The 18,431-nt window shown below is 41.7% G+C and overlaps 1 protein-coding gene across 1 annotated transcript; it reads right to left on the bottom strand.

The window, feature by feature from the left end:
* Positions 1 to 1,744: 1,744 nt before the first annotated feature.
* On the bottom strand, positions 1,745 to 4,593 carry LOC109056266. Its single transcript, XM_042721029.1, is given in 2 exon segments — positions 1,745 to 2,904; positions 2,907 to 4,593. Coding segments are annotated over 2 exon segments (2,001 nt in total). The 5' UTR covers positions 4,525 to 4,593; the 3' UTR covers positions 1,745 to 2,521.
* Positions 4,594 to 18,431: the final 13,838 nt, after the last annotated feature.

Below are 18,431 nucleotides of genomic sequence, written 5' to 3'. Positions count from 1 at the left end.
GAACCTTTGGAGATCGCTGGACTCCCCGAATGTACTGAGGCGTTTTAGGGAAATTATTTGCAGATTGACCCATGCACCAGTTTTGGCCTTTGCGGATCCGTCCAGGCCATACATCTTGCATGTAGATGCGAGTTGAATGGTCTTGGGGCGGTTCTTAATCAAGAAAGCCGGACGGGTTTGCGCCCGTCGCGCGTACGCCAGTCGTAAGTTGAGTGAAACGGAACAGCGCTACACCATCCATCAGCTTGAATTCCTTGCCCTTAAATGGGCGGTGGTTGATAAGTTTCATGATTATTTGTATGGGGCAAGGTTTACTGTCCGTACCGACAACAATCCTCTCACTTACGTACTGAGCAGTGCGGAAACTGAACGCCACCGGACACCGATGGTTGGCCGCTCTTGCCACCTATGAGTTTACCATTCAGTATAAGCCAGGTCGCATTAATACTGATGCTGATTTTATTGTCTCGCAATCCGCACGATGACACAGCTCCCATTAAGTGGGCTGAGATCTCGCCATCTGGCGTCAAAAGCTGTATGCAAACTCGCTCAAGTTGATGTCCCTTCCTTCCAGTACTTCTCGCAGGTTTGTCGATCAGTTAGGAATTCATCCTGATGATATCCCTGTGGCATTCATTTGTCCTGTACAGTTAGGTGGTGAGTCCTTGGAACTCTTATCCTCAGATGACTTAAAGGAGGCTCAGGGTACCGACTCTGTAATTGGAGTTGTGAAGAGGGAACTCGACACCGGTACGGCAAGGTAATGTCTACTGTGAAAGGAGATAACCCAGCTGTTATCCTACTTCACCGACAAGACAAAAATTACGCCTTTTGGATGATGTTTTGTATCGCGTAACGCAGACAGATAATGGTGAAGAACGTAGACAGTTAGTCTTGCCTGAAGTGTATCGCCTGAAAGTTCTTAAGGTCTCTTCATGATGAGTCAGGCCATTTAGGTATTGACAAGACCAAGGAATTGATTAAGGACAGGTTTTTACTGGCCAAAAATGCATCGAGGATAGTGGACATCGAGTCCTATGTGAAAAACTGTGGTAGATGCATTGCTCGTAAGACTATCCCACAGAAGGCTGCCCCGTTGAATCAGCTAACCAGTAGAAGCCCCTTTGATTTAGTCTGTATAGACTTTTTGTCCCTAGAGCCTGTAAGGTCCGCCCACTACGGCCGTTCTTGCGTGTGCCCCACGATCACAAACTCGCCAGTCTCAACAGCAGTCAGAGGTTATGACTAATACTATTTAATAGGTTACCCATACTTACCATACTTTAAATAGTATTTCCGTTTTGTCCCCCTCAGCTACCCATGTACAACTTAGTTAAAGCTCAGAACAATAATCAGCGGTTCTGCTAGCACTGTCTGTCTAGTCCCCCCCCCCGACAGTCATATAACTCGTACAACTTGACTCAAAGCTCCAACAATAATCAGTGGTTTATGCTAGCACTACCTGTCTAGCCCCCGACAATTATATAACTCCGTACAACTTAATTAAAGCTGAGACAATAACCAGCGGTTATGGCCAGTACTTCTATTAGCCCCCCATAGTTAATGCAACTGAGTACAACTTAACTAAAGCCAAGCGGTCTAGCCAGAAATCTAAAACCTCACCTGATGTGCCCTATGCTCCATCTAGTCTGAGTTCTAGTATGCACTTAACCCTGGACGCAGATTTGCGGAAACATAGCCTTCACTTAATCTACTTGAGAAAATAATTTCAGGACAACCAGAATAAAATCAAACATAACAATTTTATTAATCAGGTAATCAAAGTAATAATTCAAAGTCCAATTCAAACAATATAAAAAACACTAATCAATCACAAATAAACATTCAATAATTTTGAGATGAGAGAATGTAAAAGTTACCTGATAATTCAGAGCTACGCACAGCAATTATGCGGGATATCTGTTTACAGATTCCCTGAGCTCTTTGTCACCTTCCCTTATATATCCAGCAGGACCCCAGAATTGCCAAATGGCATTTATTGCAGGGGTTTAGCATATTACCCTTTGAAGATTGGTTTCTTTGGTTTCTATGGGAGGCTGTATTTACATACTGGAGGTAATTTGTGTGAAAAACCTGGGAGTAGTCTGTTTATAATGTTTGTGGTTACCTGTTCTATTGTTAAGAGAATGAGACCCCTTTAACCAGACACACAGAGACCTTTTGTAAAACATGAGACACACAATTATTGCATTGTTATAAACTCTGAATAAGAAAGGTAGTTTCAGTGTTTCCTGTTAGGAGGGAGTGGGCAAAAGGAGTGAAATGTTTATGCATATGGTGTGGGCCATTTGTCTGTCCCTCTCAGTTGGGTGTGTTGCTTTAGACTTGCGAGACAGGATCTAGGTGTTGGTTCTCATAAAAGTTCCTTGCTGTGATCTTTTTATCTGATCCAGTCAAAACGGCATCAATAACCTTACAGTTAAATCTCCCTTTGGCCCCGTGGGCTATTCAGAGATTCCTGCGGGGACACAACTGTTTGACTTTGGCTGGATGCTTTCTGTCAGACTTTCTGTAGTGCTGGTACCTGTAATGGGCTGAGGACCATAGCCATGTTGGTTGATGTCTTTAGAGCTCTGATGAGATATCTGAAATAACAGCATTGAAACAGTGTGAAAGTGAAGATGAGGGCACTGCCGACGGCACACCCCCGAAGTATCCAGTCCCACCACGTGTAAGCACTCAGGGCTGAACGGGTAGAAGAGCTGGACAGGATGTTTGCAGTCTTTTGAGCCAGGTTCGCCTCTACCTGCGCTTGTGAGAGATGATATTCAGTCTGTGTGATGATTCTTTGCACCAAGTCCATCGTGTCAACTAGGGCCTGTGTTCCTTGTTCATAGAAGGTGTCATCCCACCATGGGGAAATTTCTGCATCCAGTGGCATCTTCCAAGGATGTTAATCTGGCCCATTGAGAAGTCCTCAGTTGCTTCTAAACAAAACGAGTGGTTAGCAGGACAGGTCAGTCCTCCATATGTGAAAGAATTCATCTCACTGACGACACACCACTGTGTGTGAGATACCTGAATAGCATCAGAGTGACCATGCAATGATTGAACATTTACAAGTTTGCTGTCATTGGAGGAAAAAGGCTGTAACGTGTTACATGTACAGACAACATAGTTATGGGTCTCATGACAACACGTGCGACTGGTAAACAAGGTCTCAATACCCTTTAAGGTCATGTATCCTGTAAGGTGGTCCCATTTAATTACTTGGTCTTTCACTACCATGCCAATTGATCGAATAGTGGTAGAATTTGGATAAACTTGGTCTGGGTGTATTAAGGGAAAAGTGACAAAAAATCCAAGGCATCCATTACATTCATTTCCAGTGTACATCATAATAGTTGATAATAATTCAGAATATTTCACATTTTTCATTTTTTCTGATGAAAGCCACCTATGTAGATCTAGAATTTCAATCAAGTCACTTAAAACATGTCTAGGTGTTTTGTGAAGGCGAAGATCTAGGATTTCTTGCCTTGCAGTAGAAAATAAATCTTGAGCATATGATCTGCAGGCTAAGCCACGTTCGATGGTACGGGTCTGATTGAATAATGTATGGCTGATCTCAAGAAGCGCCTGCGCTTCGGATCTTACCGCTTTTATGATGTTTTCATTGCTATTGGTGAGATGTTGGAGCCCAGTGGCCATCTGGTCTGCCAACCATGTAGAGAACTGAGATTGTTGGTTTATTTTGTATGTGTTAGTTGCTGAATTGATTGAGCCAAATAAACCTGCTATATTGCCTAGTAGGTCTCGTTTTGATCGAGCAGGTGCGATTTGGACCGCAAGTCTGCCTTTGTAATCAGAGATTAAATCATCGATCCGTGACTGTAGCCATGCATAGGTTTCATCATCATCATTACAGTGTTCTGTGTAAGCAGAGAGAACATTTGAAATATTGTAAGTTACATGCGTCATTACTAAATTTACATCATGTAGTAATGTCTTATTTACATTTCCTCTAATCAGTCCACCAGGAGGAATTGGGTGCAATGATGGGCATTGTTTGGGCCTAGTGTAGCCACAAGTGGTTAAATTAAAACAATGATGGACAGTCCATGAACAGTTATGTGGGCTGGTGAAATCGTCCATGCTAAATTCACATTTTCCCACACAATAAGTTCCTTCCTTTCGGTTGGTCCACACAAAGGTTTTTGGTTTTTGCTCGTCTGGTGTAAGTGAGGTAAGGTTGTAAATTGATTCTGTGAACCTTAGGTGTGTAGTATTGTGTGTTTCAGTGTGTGTGCACCTATATGTAAAAGGTTGCAAATTTCCTAAAAAATAGCATAATTTTGGATCAATCCCATTGTTATTTTTCTCATGTAGTGTGTTCATGATCCCTGGATCAGTTTTAAGTTGATACCAGGCAGTGATATTATGTGCAAATTTTGGTGCATGTGTGTATCCTGAAAAGCTTTCTGTCGGTGGGTGTGTGCTACCTGAGTTGCAACAAATTTTTTGGGGGTGCAATTTTGATCCGGTGCTAACCCGGGAGGCCATGTAACTATCTCTTTTGGTACTACCGTAATTTCAGGTGTGGAAGGCCCCTTGGAATATTTCCACACCCACCTTCCGCATTTCAGGTTGTTGTGTGAGTGAAACCCTTTGGCCCAGTCTGATGCACGTGGGCCTGGATATTTTCCTCTCGTCCGGTCTCCATGGGATTGCTGCAGTCAACCTAGAAAATAGAATAAGAAAATTATTTGTCTTGTCTATCCTTGTATAGTTTGCACTGTGACATGTGATACCATCGCAGTTTTCCTTTGAAATCTGTGGCAATGCAACTGTTGCAGGTTGCTTTGACCTCATATGGCCCATGCCATCGAGGTTTGAATGGGCCCTGTTTCACAAAGACCCGTATCATCACCATGTCACCCTCTGAGAATTTTATCTCAGAGTTTGGATTGAAATGTGTATCATTCATCAAGTCAGACTGCTGTTGTTTCAGAGTGGCCTGTGTATGTAACACACTGAGTCGGCCTTGTAGCTGTTTCAAAATAGTCTGTTGAGTTGCAATCATGAGAGGTCCCAGATCCGCTGGAGTGATTTCTGGGTCTATTGGTAGTTTCATGACTCTTCCAGTCATGAGCTCGAACGGGCTGATGCCCGTGGACTTTGATGGAGTCGCCCGCATCACTGTTAGTACCGTGGGTAATGCGTCGGTCCACCTGTTCTTGTGTTGGATTATTTGTTTTGAGATGCTTTCTTTAATCGTGCGATTTGATCGTTCTACGATCCCTGAACTCTGTGGTCTGTAAGGAACGTGAAATCTCTGTTTGATATTTAGCATTTTGCACATAGATTGCATTATCTGGCCAGTGAAGTGGGTTCCCTGGTCAGATTCAATTTGAACTGGAGCTCCCCAGAGCGGAAGAATTTGGTTCGCTAACACTCGTGCCACTGTGTTTGCACTGTTATTGCGGGTGGGAATCACTTCGATCCATTTGGAGAATTTATCAATTATTACAAGGCAATAACGATACCCCCCCTTGGCACTGGGCAGCGGACCAATAAAATCTAACTGCAAAAATTCCCAAGGTCCTTTGGGTGGTTCAGGTCGGCACAGCTTGGTTCGTCCTGGTCTCTCCCTTGGTTAATGGTAGCACATACAATACATGTGTCGCACCATCTTTGAATGTCTGATGACATTTCTGGCCACCAGAAGTAATTTTGTATCAGTTGTTGCGTTTTGGGAGCTGACACATGTGCATAATCATGGTATAATTTTGTCACTGGTTTTTGGAGGGCATCAGTAAACAACATATTTTCCATTTCTCAGAATTATTCCCTCAGTGACCCTTGACTAATTGATCCTGCTGTAAATGCGGTACAAGCTCTCCATCTGTGCTCCACAGTTCTTGTTGATATTGTTTTAAATCAATGGGAGTGGTTTGTACAGCACTTACTGCAGAAGTACTCAGTCTATCAAGCTGCCAATCGTCTCCTTTTACCGCTGCTAGTTTAGCTAGTTGGTCTGCTATGCTGTTGTTTTTCTCATGTTCATCTGGGTTTCGACTAATGTGTGCACGCACTTTAATGACTGAAAGCGTTGACTCGCGCATTTTGATTGAATGCCAGATTGAGGTTACGATGTTAAAATGCTTTATTGGTGTTCCGGCTGAGGTGAGAAATTTTCGCAGTTGCCATTGTGTCATAAAATCATGAACTACGCCAAATGAATAACGACTATCAGTGTACACACACAACGGTTCGTGGTGTGACTTGATCGCTTCTAGCAATGCAATGAGTTCAGCCTCTTGTGCTGATGTATTTCCTGGTAATTTGATTAGTAATTGGTTAGCGTTTGAATTGGGAGAGTGGGGGGTCCACACAGCACATCCTGTGTGAAACTGACCGTCATGCCAATATCTGGAGCCATCAATGTAAACCGGAGTCTGGTCTGGAAGTTTTTGGTCATGGACCAGGCTCTGTGTCTCTTGTTTGGTTTGACATGTGTGTGGTTGGCCCTCCACGTCTCCCAATAAGTGTGGTAAAACTCGGGTGTTAATCGTTGTGATGTCACGGGCCTGTATGTCTGCTAGGCATCTTGCTAATCTCTGTGTTGATACACCTTTGATTCGGCCCTGTAACAACATTTGTACTGGGGTGTGCACTGTATGCACAACAACAGGCTGAAAACCTACAATAGGTTCTGTTGTTGTCAACATCCAATGAACCGCCAACACGTGCTGTGTGCATGGGTCGAATCCTTGTTCGACTGGTGATTTTTTTTCTGCTGTAATATGCTATCGGTCTCAGTTTCCCCCCATGGTCTTGAGCTAGAACGCCACTCAGGGTATTCTCGTTCGCATCAACTTGTAAGTGGAAAGCTTTTGAAGGGCTGGGCAAACCTAGGGCTGGCGCGGAGCATAATTGTTCTTTTAAATTTGTAAAAGCGTTTTTCGTGCTCCTCTGTCCATTCAAGAACGTCAGAGGGCTTTGATTTACCTTTTAAGAGCGAATACAATGGCGTAACGATGTTAGCGAAATCTGGAATGAAATCTCTCAAGTAATTTGCTGTTCCCAAAACCTTCTGTAACGCATTTAATGTGTGTGGGCGGGGCAGTTCGGCAATGCATTTTCGTCTGTCATCTGTTAACGCTCGGTGGCTTGGCGTGATTGTATAGCCCAGGTATTGGACTTCTTTTTGTGCAATTTGAGCTTTTTCTTTGTTCAATTTGAAGCCAGCTTTACCGAGTGTCAACAGCACTTCGTCAACCAATTGCAAATGATCATCAAATGATCCTTCAGTCGCAACGAGTATATCATCAACATAATGAATCACATTTCCTGTCCCTGTCAGCGGATTTAGCGCATCTTCTAATGCTCTGTGAAAAATTGCAGGGCTGTTATGCAGGCCTTGTGGCATTCTTTCCCATGTGTACTGTATTTGGTTCATAGTGAAGGCCAATTTCCACTGATCTTCGCGCCTGACTTTGATGGACCAAAAACCGTTCTTTATGTCGAGCACAGTAAACCACGACGCATTAGTGGAAATCTGCGACAATAACGTTGATGGATTTGCCACGATAGGTGTAGCCTTGGGCAAAACCTTGTTAAGACGTTGATAGTCAATGCAAAGGCGCCATTTACCATTTGATTTTGGTACAGGTAGACACGGGGAGTTTGTTGTTGAGCTACATCGCCTAACTATTCCCCTGATTTCAAGTTGTTTCACAATCTCGTGCACAGCTGACTCTGCCTCTGGTTTGATGCGGTATTGTTTTTGTGGAGGAGGGGGCTCCCCCTCAAGACACACAACATAATCTATCAGACCGCAGTCATGTTCATGTGTAGCCCAAATGTCGTTGTGTTTGTTTATCATTTGTTGAATGGGGTCTGTAGTGGATATGGACATGATGTTGGCTCTGTTTTTTGGTAGGCTTTTCTTTACGGTTTTACTAGTTCTCAATTCAATCTGTTTTTCAAAACAATGAATCACAAAACCATGTTTCTGCATGATGTCCATTCCCAAACACAGTCCCTTCGCTATTATCTGGTAGATACCAGAATGGTTCCTCCAGGACTACAGCGCCTAAGTCGAGTTGAATTGGTTGAGTTTGGGTTGCAATCATTAATGTGTCGCCGATGCCTTTGATCTGAATCGTTTTGTTTGTTAAGGGTAGTGGAATATTTGTACAGGAGCAAGAAGCACCAGAATCAATAAGTACGTTAGCTAACCGGCCTCCTAGATTAGCTCTTATTTTGATTCGGTTTCCGCTATTGACTATACTCCCTACTGCAACGGAGGCCACGTATCCCTATTTTGAATTATGGCTTTCTGTAATTCTGCTCATGCTGCTAGTTTTACCATTTGGACTATTATTTCTCTTGCATTCAGCGATGAAATTTTCAAATTGTCTTAGTAGTTCTGTATCGCCATGAGATGGGTCCTGTTTACTCAATTCTTGCTGTCCTTTGAGATCTCTATCTCTTTTTCGGCAATTCTTAACAAGGTGATTATCCCTTTTGCAATAATGGCAAAGTTTGGTTTGAGATTTTTGATTGTATGATTTTGGGCTTCTCCCTTCTGTCAGCCATTGTGCGGATGCTACGGCACGGGGTTTCGATTTCCATCTATGTTCTATTCTGGATCCCCATTCGACTATCGCTCTAAATGTGTTTTCGGATGGATCTACACCGTTTAATAGAGCTTTCTGTACCGGGATGCCGGCGTGATTCTTTAGAAGCTGTAATAGCGGCTCGTGATCACGGCTTGCATTTTCTAGGCCTGCATGTTCCTTGAAAGTTACCCATAAACGTTCAGCGTATGTCTCAAACGACTCGTTGCTTGCTTGTTTGATTTCTAATATTTTGCTCCAATCTGCTTGTGTTGGTCCCCTGAGGTCTAGCAGTGCCTGTTTTAATCTCTCAAATATATTCTCGTCAGTTTCGTTATTGTTTCGCTTTATTACGTCTCCAGATTTCATTTGAGCGGTTAATTTAGCTCGGAGTTCTTCAGGAATGGTTAGGAGTGCGATTTGCCATACATCCCTAGTTTCCAATTTATACACTGTGGCCTGTAACATCAGTGTGTCCCAATATGGTTGAAATGGTCCTTTTTTGGGCATCATTCCCACGATTTTGTTTATGTGTTTCGAACATTCGTCGCATGTTAATGGGCGGCTAATCGTGGTTATATCACCGTTTGCATTAGTCATGGTTTTGAGTACAGCAACTCGGACTGATTTGGATGGTTTTTCGCTGAGTTTTGCTCTGGTTTTTATCGGACTTAGCTGGTTTTGTTCTCCATGTCTCTGAACGGGATCTCGGGTACGAGTTTCCCTCCGTGTTTGACACTCTAAAGCGGTGACATCATCGTCGTCACTATCGCTGTTCCTATCATAATCAAAGGTTTCGTCCAGTGCCGCTTGCTTAACTGCAGCCACTGGGAAGCCTGCATTATCACAGCAGTCTTCAAGAGCTGATATGTAATTATTGCCGTTTTGGAGTTTGTTTTGAAGTTCTTCGATTTTTCTAGACATCATCTCACTCTGTCTTGCCCAACCTTGTCTTTCGAAAGTAAATGCCTCGACCTGTGCTCTTAACTTTTGCAATTCTTCAGAGCGCGCCTTTTCAATTTCTTTTATGCTTGTTATGGCGCGTTCATTTTCAGCTATTGTCTCTAGGTCATTTTTGCGAAGAAGGTAGACGATGGCAGTCGGGATTTTTTTTATATTTCGCTTTAGACGTCAATTTTTTGCCCTCGGCCAAAAACCAGGATATGATTTCATTGTTCTTCCATTTAAGGTTGAATCCTTTATCGTTTAAACGAAGAAGAGTGTCTTTTATTTGTAGGGCTTGAATTTCCATGATCTCCTGATCTACACTGTCGCTGTATTGTCCCTGAAAAGCCATGTTTCCCCAGTTAATTCTCCCCCCACCGGATTTCTACGGTCTCCGGTCTAACAATGGGTATGTCGACCCGTTCTAAAAATGTGTCTATATGTGAGGTGCACAAAACTTTCCCTCAACACTTCTAATAGGAAAAAGGAACGAACTTACCACAGCAGTTGTAGACAGGGAAGAAGGGAGCTCAAACCTCATATTCTCCGTGAGAATCAATCTGAAATTCGCGATGGAAAGACGTCACTCGCCTAAGTAGGGAGATCACGGAGGTTGGTCACCACTGTAAGGTCCGCCCACTGGTCCAAAGACGGTAGCCAATGATCCGGTAGAAGGATTCTTGCGTGTTGCTGTCTTTCCTTTCATATAACGCAATGATATCAGATTAAATACATTTTTCTTACATGTTTACCTCTTTTATTCATCTGACTCCAAAAATGAAAAGGGTTAGAAGAGATGTTTGATATATATTAAATTTAGGTGTATGTTTGACTATCCTGTTTTACTTTCACATTTATTTTACTCGTTCATTAGGAATCTATGTCGCTCAGGGTGCCCCACGACGGCCGTTCTTGCGTGTGCCCCACGATCACAAACTCGCCAGTCTCAACAGCAGTCAGAGGTTATGACTAATACTATTTAATAGGTTACCCATACTTACCATACTTTAAATAGTATTTCCGTTTTGTCCCCCTCAGCTACCCATGTACAACTTAGTTAAAGCTCAAAACAATAATCAGCGGTTCTGCTAGCACTGTCTGTCTAGTCCCCCCCCCGACAGTCATATAACTCGTACAACTTGATCAAAGCTCCAACAATAATCAGTGGTTTATGCTAGCACTACCTGTCTAGCCCCCGACAATTATATAACTCCGTACAACTTAATTAAAGCTGAGACAATAACCAGCGGTTATGGCCAGTACTTCTATTAGCCCCCCATAGTTAATTACATTGTTTGTGACTTAACTAAAGCCAAGCGGTCTAGCCAGAAATCTAAAACCTCACCTGACGTGCCCTATGCTCCATCTAGTCTGAGTTCTAGTATGCACTTAACCCTGGACGCAGATTTGCGGAAACATAGCCTTCACTTAATCTACTTGAGAAAATAATTTCAGGACAACCAGAATAAAATCAAACATAACAATTTTATTAATCAGGTAATCAAAGTAATAATTCAAAATCCAATTCAAACAATATAAAAAAACACTAATCAATCACAAATAAACATTCAATAATTTTGAGATGAGAGAATGTAAAAGTTACCTGATAATTCAGAGCTACGCACAGCAATTATGCGGGATATCTGTTTACAGATTCCCTGAGCTCTTTGTCACCTTCCCTTATATATCCAGCAGGACCCCAGAATTGCCAAATGGCATTTATTGCAGGGGTTTAGCATATTACCCTTTGAAGATTGGTTTCTTTGGTTTCTATGGGAGGCTGTATTTACATACTGGAGGTAATTTGTGTGAAAAACCTGGGAGTAGTCTGTTTATAATGTTTGTGGTTACCTGTTCTATTGTTAAGAGAATGAGACCCCTTTTACCAGACACACAGAGACCTTTTGTAAAACATGAGACACAAATTATTGCATTGTTATAAACTCTGAATAAGAAAGGTAGTTTCAGTGTTTCCTGTTAGGAGGGAGTGGGCAAAAGGAGTGAAATGTTTATGCATATGGTGTGGGCCATTTGTCTGTCCCTCTCAGTTGGGTGTGTTGCTTTAGACTTGCGTAGGTGTTGGTTCTCATAAAAGACACACACACACACACACACACTACACGCAAAACTGTGCATTTGAACAGTCAACAGCAAATCCTTAAACTAATAACAAAACATACATAACAAGTAGCTGATTCAAAAGCACCAGATTTTTCGTAGCAAAGTCAGAATTACCTCCTCTCCTAGGTTCATTAGATTCCTAAGTGCATCTACTTTCGGAAGGCCAAATAAAGTGCTTTTGCTTTCGCCTAGATACACACAGCATCTTCCCTGACATGGCTGCTTAAACACTAACTGCGGTTACTGAAACCATGCCTTCTTTCTTTGCGTGAACATTTGGGCAGCATTAGCAAATATTTCCACACAGTGACATAGAGATGTGGGGGCGTGTGTTAGAACGAGCGGTTTTAGGGGGGGCGTGGCAGTGTCTTAACATTCATAAAGAATATCTCTTTGGATTTGAGACTTTAGTCTTTGCAACTTTACAGATGTTCTTTATGCACCAACAGATTGTAACACTCCAAAGTAAAAGCAAAAATTGAAATGGCATCACATGACCCCTTTAACTTACTTTCTCTTTGTCTTAAGTTTCTACAATATTTACTAGCTTATCAGTCATGACTGTCAGTTTATGTGCATACGGCAGAAATGTTTGGAAAAATCAATTAAAGACGTAAAACAAGCAGACGATGAACACTATTAACAGCAATTATTATATGATGCAATCAAACTTATAGCAAAATTTGTTTCAGGGTCTGTTTCAGGGTTGTGTCCACTGTCTTGGACTCAAAGCACTGCTCTGTGTTCACAGGTGTCTGAGTAACGTCTGCCATTCCTTCAGCAATGACACTTCTCTTTATTACTACAAAACATAGAAATATTAAAAGAAATTTGTAGCAAGTTAAGAGAAATAATTAGTTACTCCTGTGTGTCTCTGCATCCTGAGTGAAGAAGCAATTAAAGTAAAGTGATGAACTGTGTTTGTGTTGTAGTCACATGTATTTTGGTAGAGGTAAGCATCTGTACATGTACAGTGTGCTTAAATTTAGCAGCTGTAAAATCAGAACAGAGCTATTGCATACTGATGCACATATGACCGCAGTACATCATCATAAAAATAACTGAAACTATCTTATGTACAGTCGAGGCCAAAAATATTGGCCCCCTTGGTAAATATGATCAAAAAAGGCTGTGAAAATTCATCTGAATTGTTAATTCTTTTTGGTCTTTTATTTAAAAAAAAAAAATTCACAAAATGTATCCTTTCATTGGATAATAAGAATTTAAAACGGAGGGGAAATATCATTATGAAATAAATGTTTTTCTTAAGTACTTGTTGGTCACAATTATTGGCCCCCCTATAAATTCTTATGAGTAAAATATCTCTGAAGTATATTCCCATTCATATTCACAATTTTGAGCACTCCAGCATGATTATAAACATGAAATCATCCAGCTCTAGCTTCCTGTTTCACAGAAATATAAAGAGGAGGGAAAACAAAGCCCAAATTCCCTTAATCATCCATCACAATGAGAAAAACCAAAGAATATATTTCTGATGTGCAGCAAAAGATAACTGAGCTTCACAATTTTGTGAAGTGGCTTTAAGAAAGAGCTAGAGCAGTGCAAATTCCCATTTACACCATCAGGGCAATAATTAAGAATTTCCAACCAACAGAAAATGTTACAAAACTGCCTGGAAGAAGACGTGTGTCTATATCATCCTAATGCAAAGTATTGAATTGTGGACAATGTGTATTTGTTTAATAATTTTATTTCATAATGTTTTTTGTTCTTATTTTAAGTTGTTATTATACATTTTTGTGATTTTTTTTTGTTAATTTTTTTTAATGATTGATAATGCAGATGAATTTTCACAGCCTTTTTTGATCAAATTTACCAATATTTTTTTGGCCTTGACTGTATTTAGTTGAGGTTATTTGAAAACCATTGTTTTGTTTGCCTCCAAACTGCACAAACATGGCGGACAGCACTCACGAGCACAGGTACGAGACTCCACCCGCGCTGTGAAAGTGAATGAATCACCTGAGAGCGCAATGAAGCACGTTGAATGAATGACCCACTGCGTTGCATAAATATTGATTTGCTAATATTAAAGAATGTTCTGTCCTATAAAGCACTTTTAATATATATATATTACAGTTTATCGCAGATAATTTGTTTTTGACAAATTCACGACATTAAACGTGTAGTTAACATTATAAGATACTGTAAAGGTCTTAAGTCAAGTATAAAATAGTTTTATGTTAATTATTGCTATAATTAATGAAACCATATATGACTGAACCTAGCCAGTCATTACCAAAAGTGGCCACGGACTCTACAGCCAGACTAGGGCCGGTTACGGTGAACAGGAATTGGGCCAGTGCTTTACAGCCGCATCACAAACACATGAGCGAGAGTGAGCTGCGGGCCACACTCGGCCCGGATAACACTCGCCGATGCCGACTCTGAGCCGGAGGTGCCGCAGGGGAGCCGAGCTCGGGCCGATTACTACATGCTATCTGGGATACATATTGCCTGTATTGAAACTCGTTTAACAAACATTTGAATTAAAAAATAAAAATAAAATAAACATTTAGAAGTAATTCACGTGTAATCGACCCGTCTTTGTTATCCTGATTCCACCGTTAACGGCGCTGGTTCTCGTACACGAGCTTTGAATCGTGTTCGGGTGGGGAACTGCTAACGGACTGCTGCCATACGTTTTACTCTTAGTCGAAATATGCTGTGACTAACTCATAACCTGCTCATAAAACGAACAGTAAACAGCTCTGTTAGTTTTAAGGTATGCCATTTTTAAGGTATGCCGTCAGAAATTAACTTGGTTCGTTCCTTTTGTGCACTTTTAAGCCGACGCCAAAAGACAAGCTGAACAACTTCTCCTTTATATGGCAGTAGTTTTCCGTAATTTCCACTCCATATGATTTTATATTGATCAATATGAGATACGGAGGAGAGAGAGAGAGAGAGAGAGAGAGAGAGAGAGGAGAGAGAGAGAGAGAGAGAGAGAGAGAGGACGCTGCGCTGCGCGTGAGCACATTCTGGTGTACTAGCAGCGCACTCTTCACGTTGCTGCACTAGCTCAAACTCCGCTCACAGAAGAAACATTCTAAACTTCACGTTGGGAAATTCAGCTGAACGCTGCGTTCCTAAACATGAGGATCAAACGGAACATCTGATAGACCCTGAGCAGCAGTTTGAATCAGGGTGAAGAGAGAGGAGGAGATCGCATCTCCACTCCGCGGATGATTTGTTTGCGTTGTGCATTTCTTTCCTTCAGAAGTGACGAGTGGAATGAGCTGTTTTTACACATTGGTGGTTTCACTGCAGCATGGGAACTGCCGTGTCCAAGAAGAAGAAGAATTTAAGGAATGATGCCATTTCTTCTGTTGCCGCAAAAGTTCGGTGAGTCTTTGCAGCACAGGCGCGCGAGAAACGCGTCTCGTGAAGGCTCATATTGCTGACATCTCATCACACCTCATATCATGACAAGTTTCCTTGCTTTTGACGACTGTAATCTGTCGGTAATACATCAGTCAGTTCCTGGAGCAATGGTGCTGTTGACGACACTTTGTATACATAACTAGCTTAAGTTTGACTTAATTTTAAGTGCTTTTTAATGAAAATAATTTATTTTTTGTTCTTTCACTTGGCTAGTATATTTGTTTAAATACCTCATCTGGAGTTTTGTGAAGTGATTGGACCCAACCAACATCATTGTGTGCCTTTGAAAAGCTTCCCAATCAATCAATCAATCAATCATTCAATCAATCAATCAATCAAACAAACAATCAATCAATCAATCAATCAATCAAGCAGTCAGTCAGTCAGTCACTCATTCATTTACCCACAGACTGTTAACGACGATTAACAACCTACTCAATCCACCATGACATCACTGCTGTTTTCCTAAAGCTGTCACCAAACTTCCGACCGGCCCTTAAGGGGGCTTTTACACTGGGCTCGTTTGCTGCGGTCCGAGCCCGAGCGCGATTGTTCCCGGCGCCGCCCGCAGCGTTGGTCTGCTTTCACACTCAGAAGTTGTATCGAACCCAGGTGCGTTTGCAGTCACCTTACGTCATCGCAAAACGCACACGGAAAACGTACTTTGAGGTATTGCTGACGAAGCTTTTTCAATTTGAAACAGACATTGTTTACTAGTTCTATGAAATCCCAACTCTTTTAACTTGGCGCTCAGCAATGCAAAAACGTCTACATTCTTGTGAGTTTTATCTAAACTGCTTATGTATGTTCTCCTCTCTCCAAATTTCAATGAGGCACTTCACCTCTTCAGTGTCCCACAACGTTCCCCTGCCACTCTGGAAACAATGATATTGACAGTGTTACGCATGCGCGGGATACCTTTACTTCCTGAACAAGTGCGCACCCGAGTCCGTGTTGCTTGCACCATTCACGCGAACCGTGCCACAGTTCGGGAGCAACCGAACTCAGACCCTTCTCCAGGTAGTCTCGGGTTCGGTACCCCAGTGTGAACCAGGGTCCGATGACAGCGTTCACATTTGCGATTTTCCATGCGAACCGTGCCCCGTTCCACACTAAACTGCCAGTGTGAAAAGCCCCCAAAGACTCCCTCCATGTGTACAGTCACAGTGTGATCACATGCTGTATTCATCCTCCCTCTATAATTCATGTAGTTGTTTAGCCGTTTCCGACTTAGTTGAAAAGCACTTCTGTGTGCGCTCTATATGCTTTGATTCTCTGTGCTCAGAGAAGCATACATGGGACAGGAGGAAAGCACGATCATTTCCAGTGAGTTTCCGCCATCTCTGCTGCTGCAACCTAGTTGTTTAAGCTTTCTCAGATGGGGTTATTGTTCTGTAGGATGGGATTTACGACTGTTTAGATATAGACTGAACTGCACCACATAGGTCTTGTCGAAGCCTGGTATGGCTACTTGACAACAGTATTACTTGTGAGCTGTTCTTTACATTTCCAGTTTTAGAGTGTAAAGGTTTACATTTCTTATGCATCCAAAGACATAGACAGAGAGTGGGAACCATGCTAAAATGACAGCGCGATGCCAATTAGAGCTTCGCAGTGAGTGGTTATAGATCTACAAGCCTCCCAGTTGTCTCACAGGCTGACATGTAAATGTCTAATTAAATCTTGAGACCACCTGCAGTTGTACTGGAGAGAGGCCCAGATTATATAAAAACTTGTTTAAAATTTTTCCTTTCTCTTTGGAGTGTTACAAGCTCTTTGTGCATAAAGAAGATCTATAAAGTTGCAAAGACTAAAGTCTCAAATCCAAGGAGATATTCTTTATAAAAGTTAAGAGTCAACCAAGCCCTCCCAAAATGTCTCGTTCTAACACCCCCCCACGTCTACATCACGATGTGGGAAGATTTGCATAAGGCTGTCCAAATGTTAATGCAAAGAAAGGTGTAACTTTTATTCTCGCTGTTGCCGCTGCTGCCAATGGTCGTGGAGATGGCTGTGTGTTTCGTTATGAAAGCGAAACCTACTTTACACTTTGTTTGGCCTTCCAAAATAGGACACAACTAGAAATCAGTGGTTATTGTATTTACAACACGTTCCAGAACAGTCCAACCCAAATATTCAGATGAGTGCCGATGCTTAGAGATGCAGAGAGACTGTTTTTTTGTAAATATTTTTTGGAGTTATTGAGTGGAAAATATTATACTCTTACAATATTATGATATATTTTTATTTTGTTACTGAGACTCATTTTTAAATATGTTATTAAATGACATATCATTTGTGAAATCAGTTAAAATGCCGGACTGAAGATTTTCTGTTGGGACTAATATAGTTGGTCTGCCTCTTTAGAAAATCTGCATGACATTGACAGGTTCACCAAACAGTGAAACGTATAGCACACACTGTGGTGGTCAGACTGATATGATTAGGGATCTTATTAAAATAAACTTTAGTCACTCTTTCTTTACTAATGTTGAGATTTTTTGGAAGGCTGTACAGTGATGTTGAGGTTACCCCACGGCGAAAGCAGACATTGTGTGAAAAGTTTTGCAAACTTCCCCCACATCTTGCTCGTTAGTTATATCATCTGGAATAATGCACTATATATTCCTCTTCTGAATAATAAAATCCTCCCTTCTCTTATTTTACTAATGAGCAAGTCAAGTTGCCCACTGAAGCTGTTTGGGCAAGCCCTTTTTGCAGCTTAGTTCAAATAAATGGCCTTTCTGTACTGCAGGGGGAGGTTTGAGTTCAAAAAATTGGAATGGATCAGCTGAGACATTTTGGTCGATTGCCATTTGAACCTGCAATGTTTGTCAGTGCGACTAATTTAGAGACCTGCTCAATTAAGTGTTAATGAGTTTTCTAATGTGGAGTTATTAAAAGCTGAATGCCAATGGCAGATGTTGAGCATTTTCAAAATAAGTATGACTCAGAGTTTAGTTACACCACTACAAGCTTACATAAATTCTAGCTGTCAATGACAAAAACTCTTAGATGGCAGTGAGGACAGTGTGAGATGATGGCCTGCATGGTACACTAAGAAATCAAATCAGCAAAAAGAACACAAAGTTCGTAAAGCGAGCGCGAACGAGGGAGGCGAGCGAGAGAAAGGGGTCATGTCACACATGAATGTTCTGGTTAATGCACACTGAGCCACAATCAAGAACAAATTGTACTTGCTTTTTTTTTTACTAAATTAGTGTAGCACACCAAAGTGGCTTGCTGAAGTCAGTGTCACCCTGGGCAAATGCACCCATTCCTGGACTCTTGATTGTGCGTGAACAGACGCATGAAAACATCAGTGCTATAAACAGCTCCAGGGTGTGCTATCTCTGCTCTCCTTTATCCATG

Source organism: Cyprinus carpio, chromosome B3 (genome assembly GCF_018340385.1).
Source record: "Cyprinus carpio isolate SPL01 chromosome B3, ASM1834038v1, whole genome shotgun sequence".
In the NCBI taxonomy this organism is placed as follows: Eukaryota; Metazoa; Chordata; class Actinopteri; order Cypriniformes; family Cyprinidae; genus Cyprinus; species Cyprinus carpio.
The sequence above is the reverse complement of the archived record's forward strand: the minus strand, read 5'-3'. Positions and strand labels throughout refer to the sequence as shown.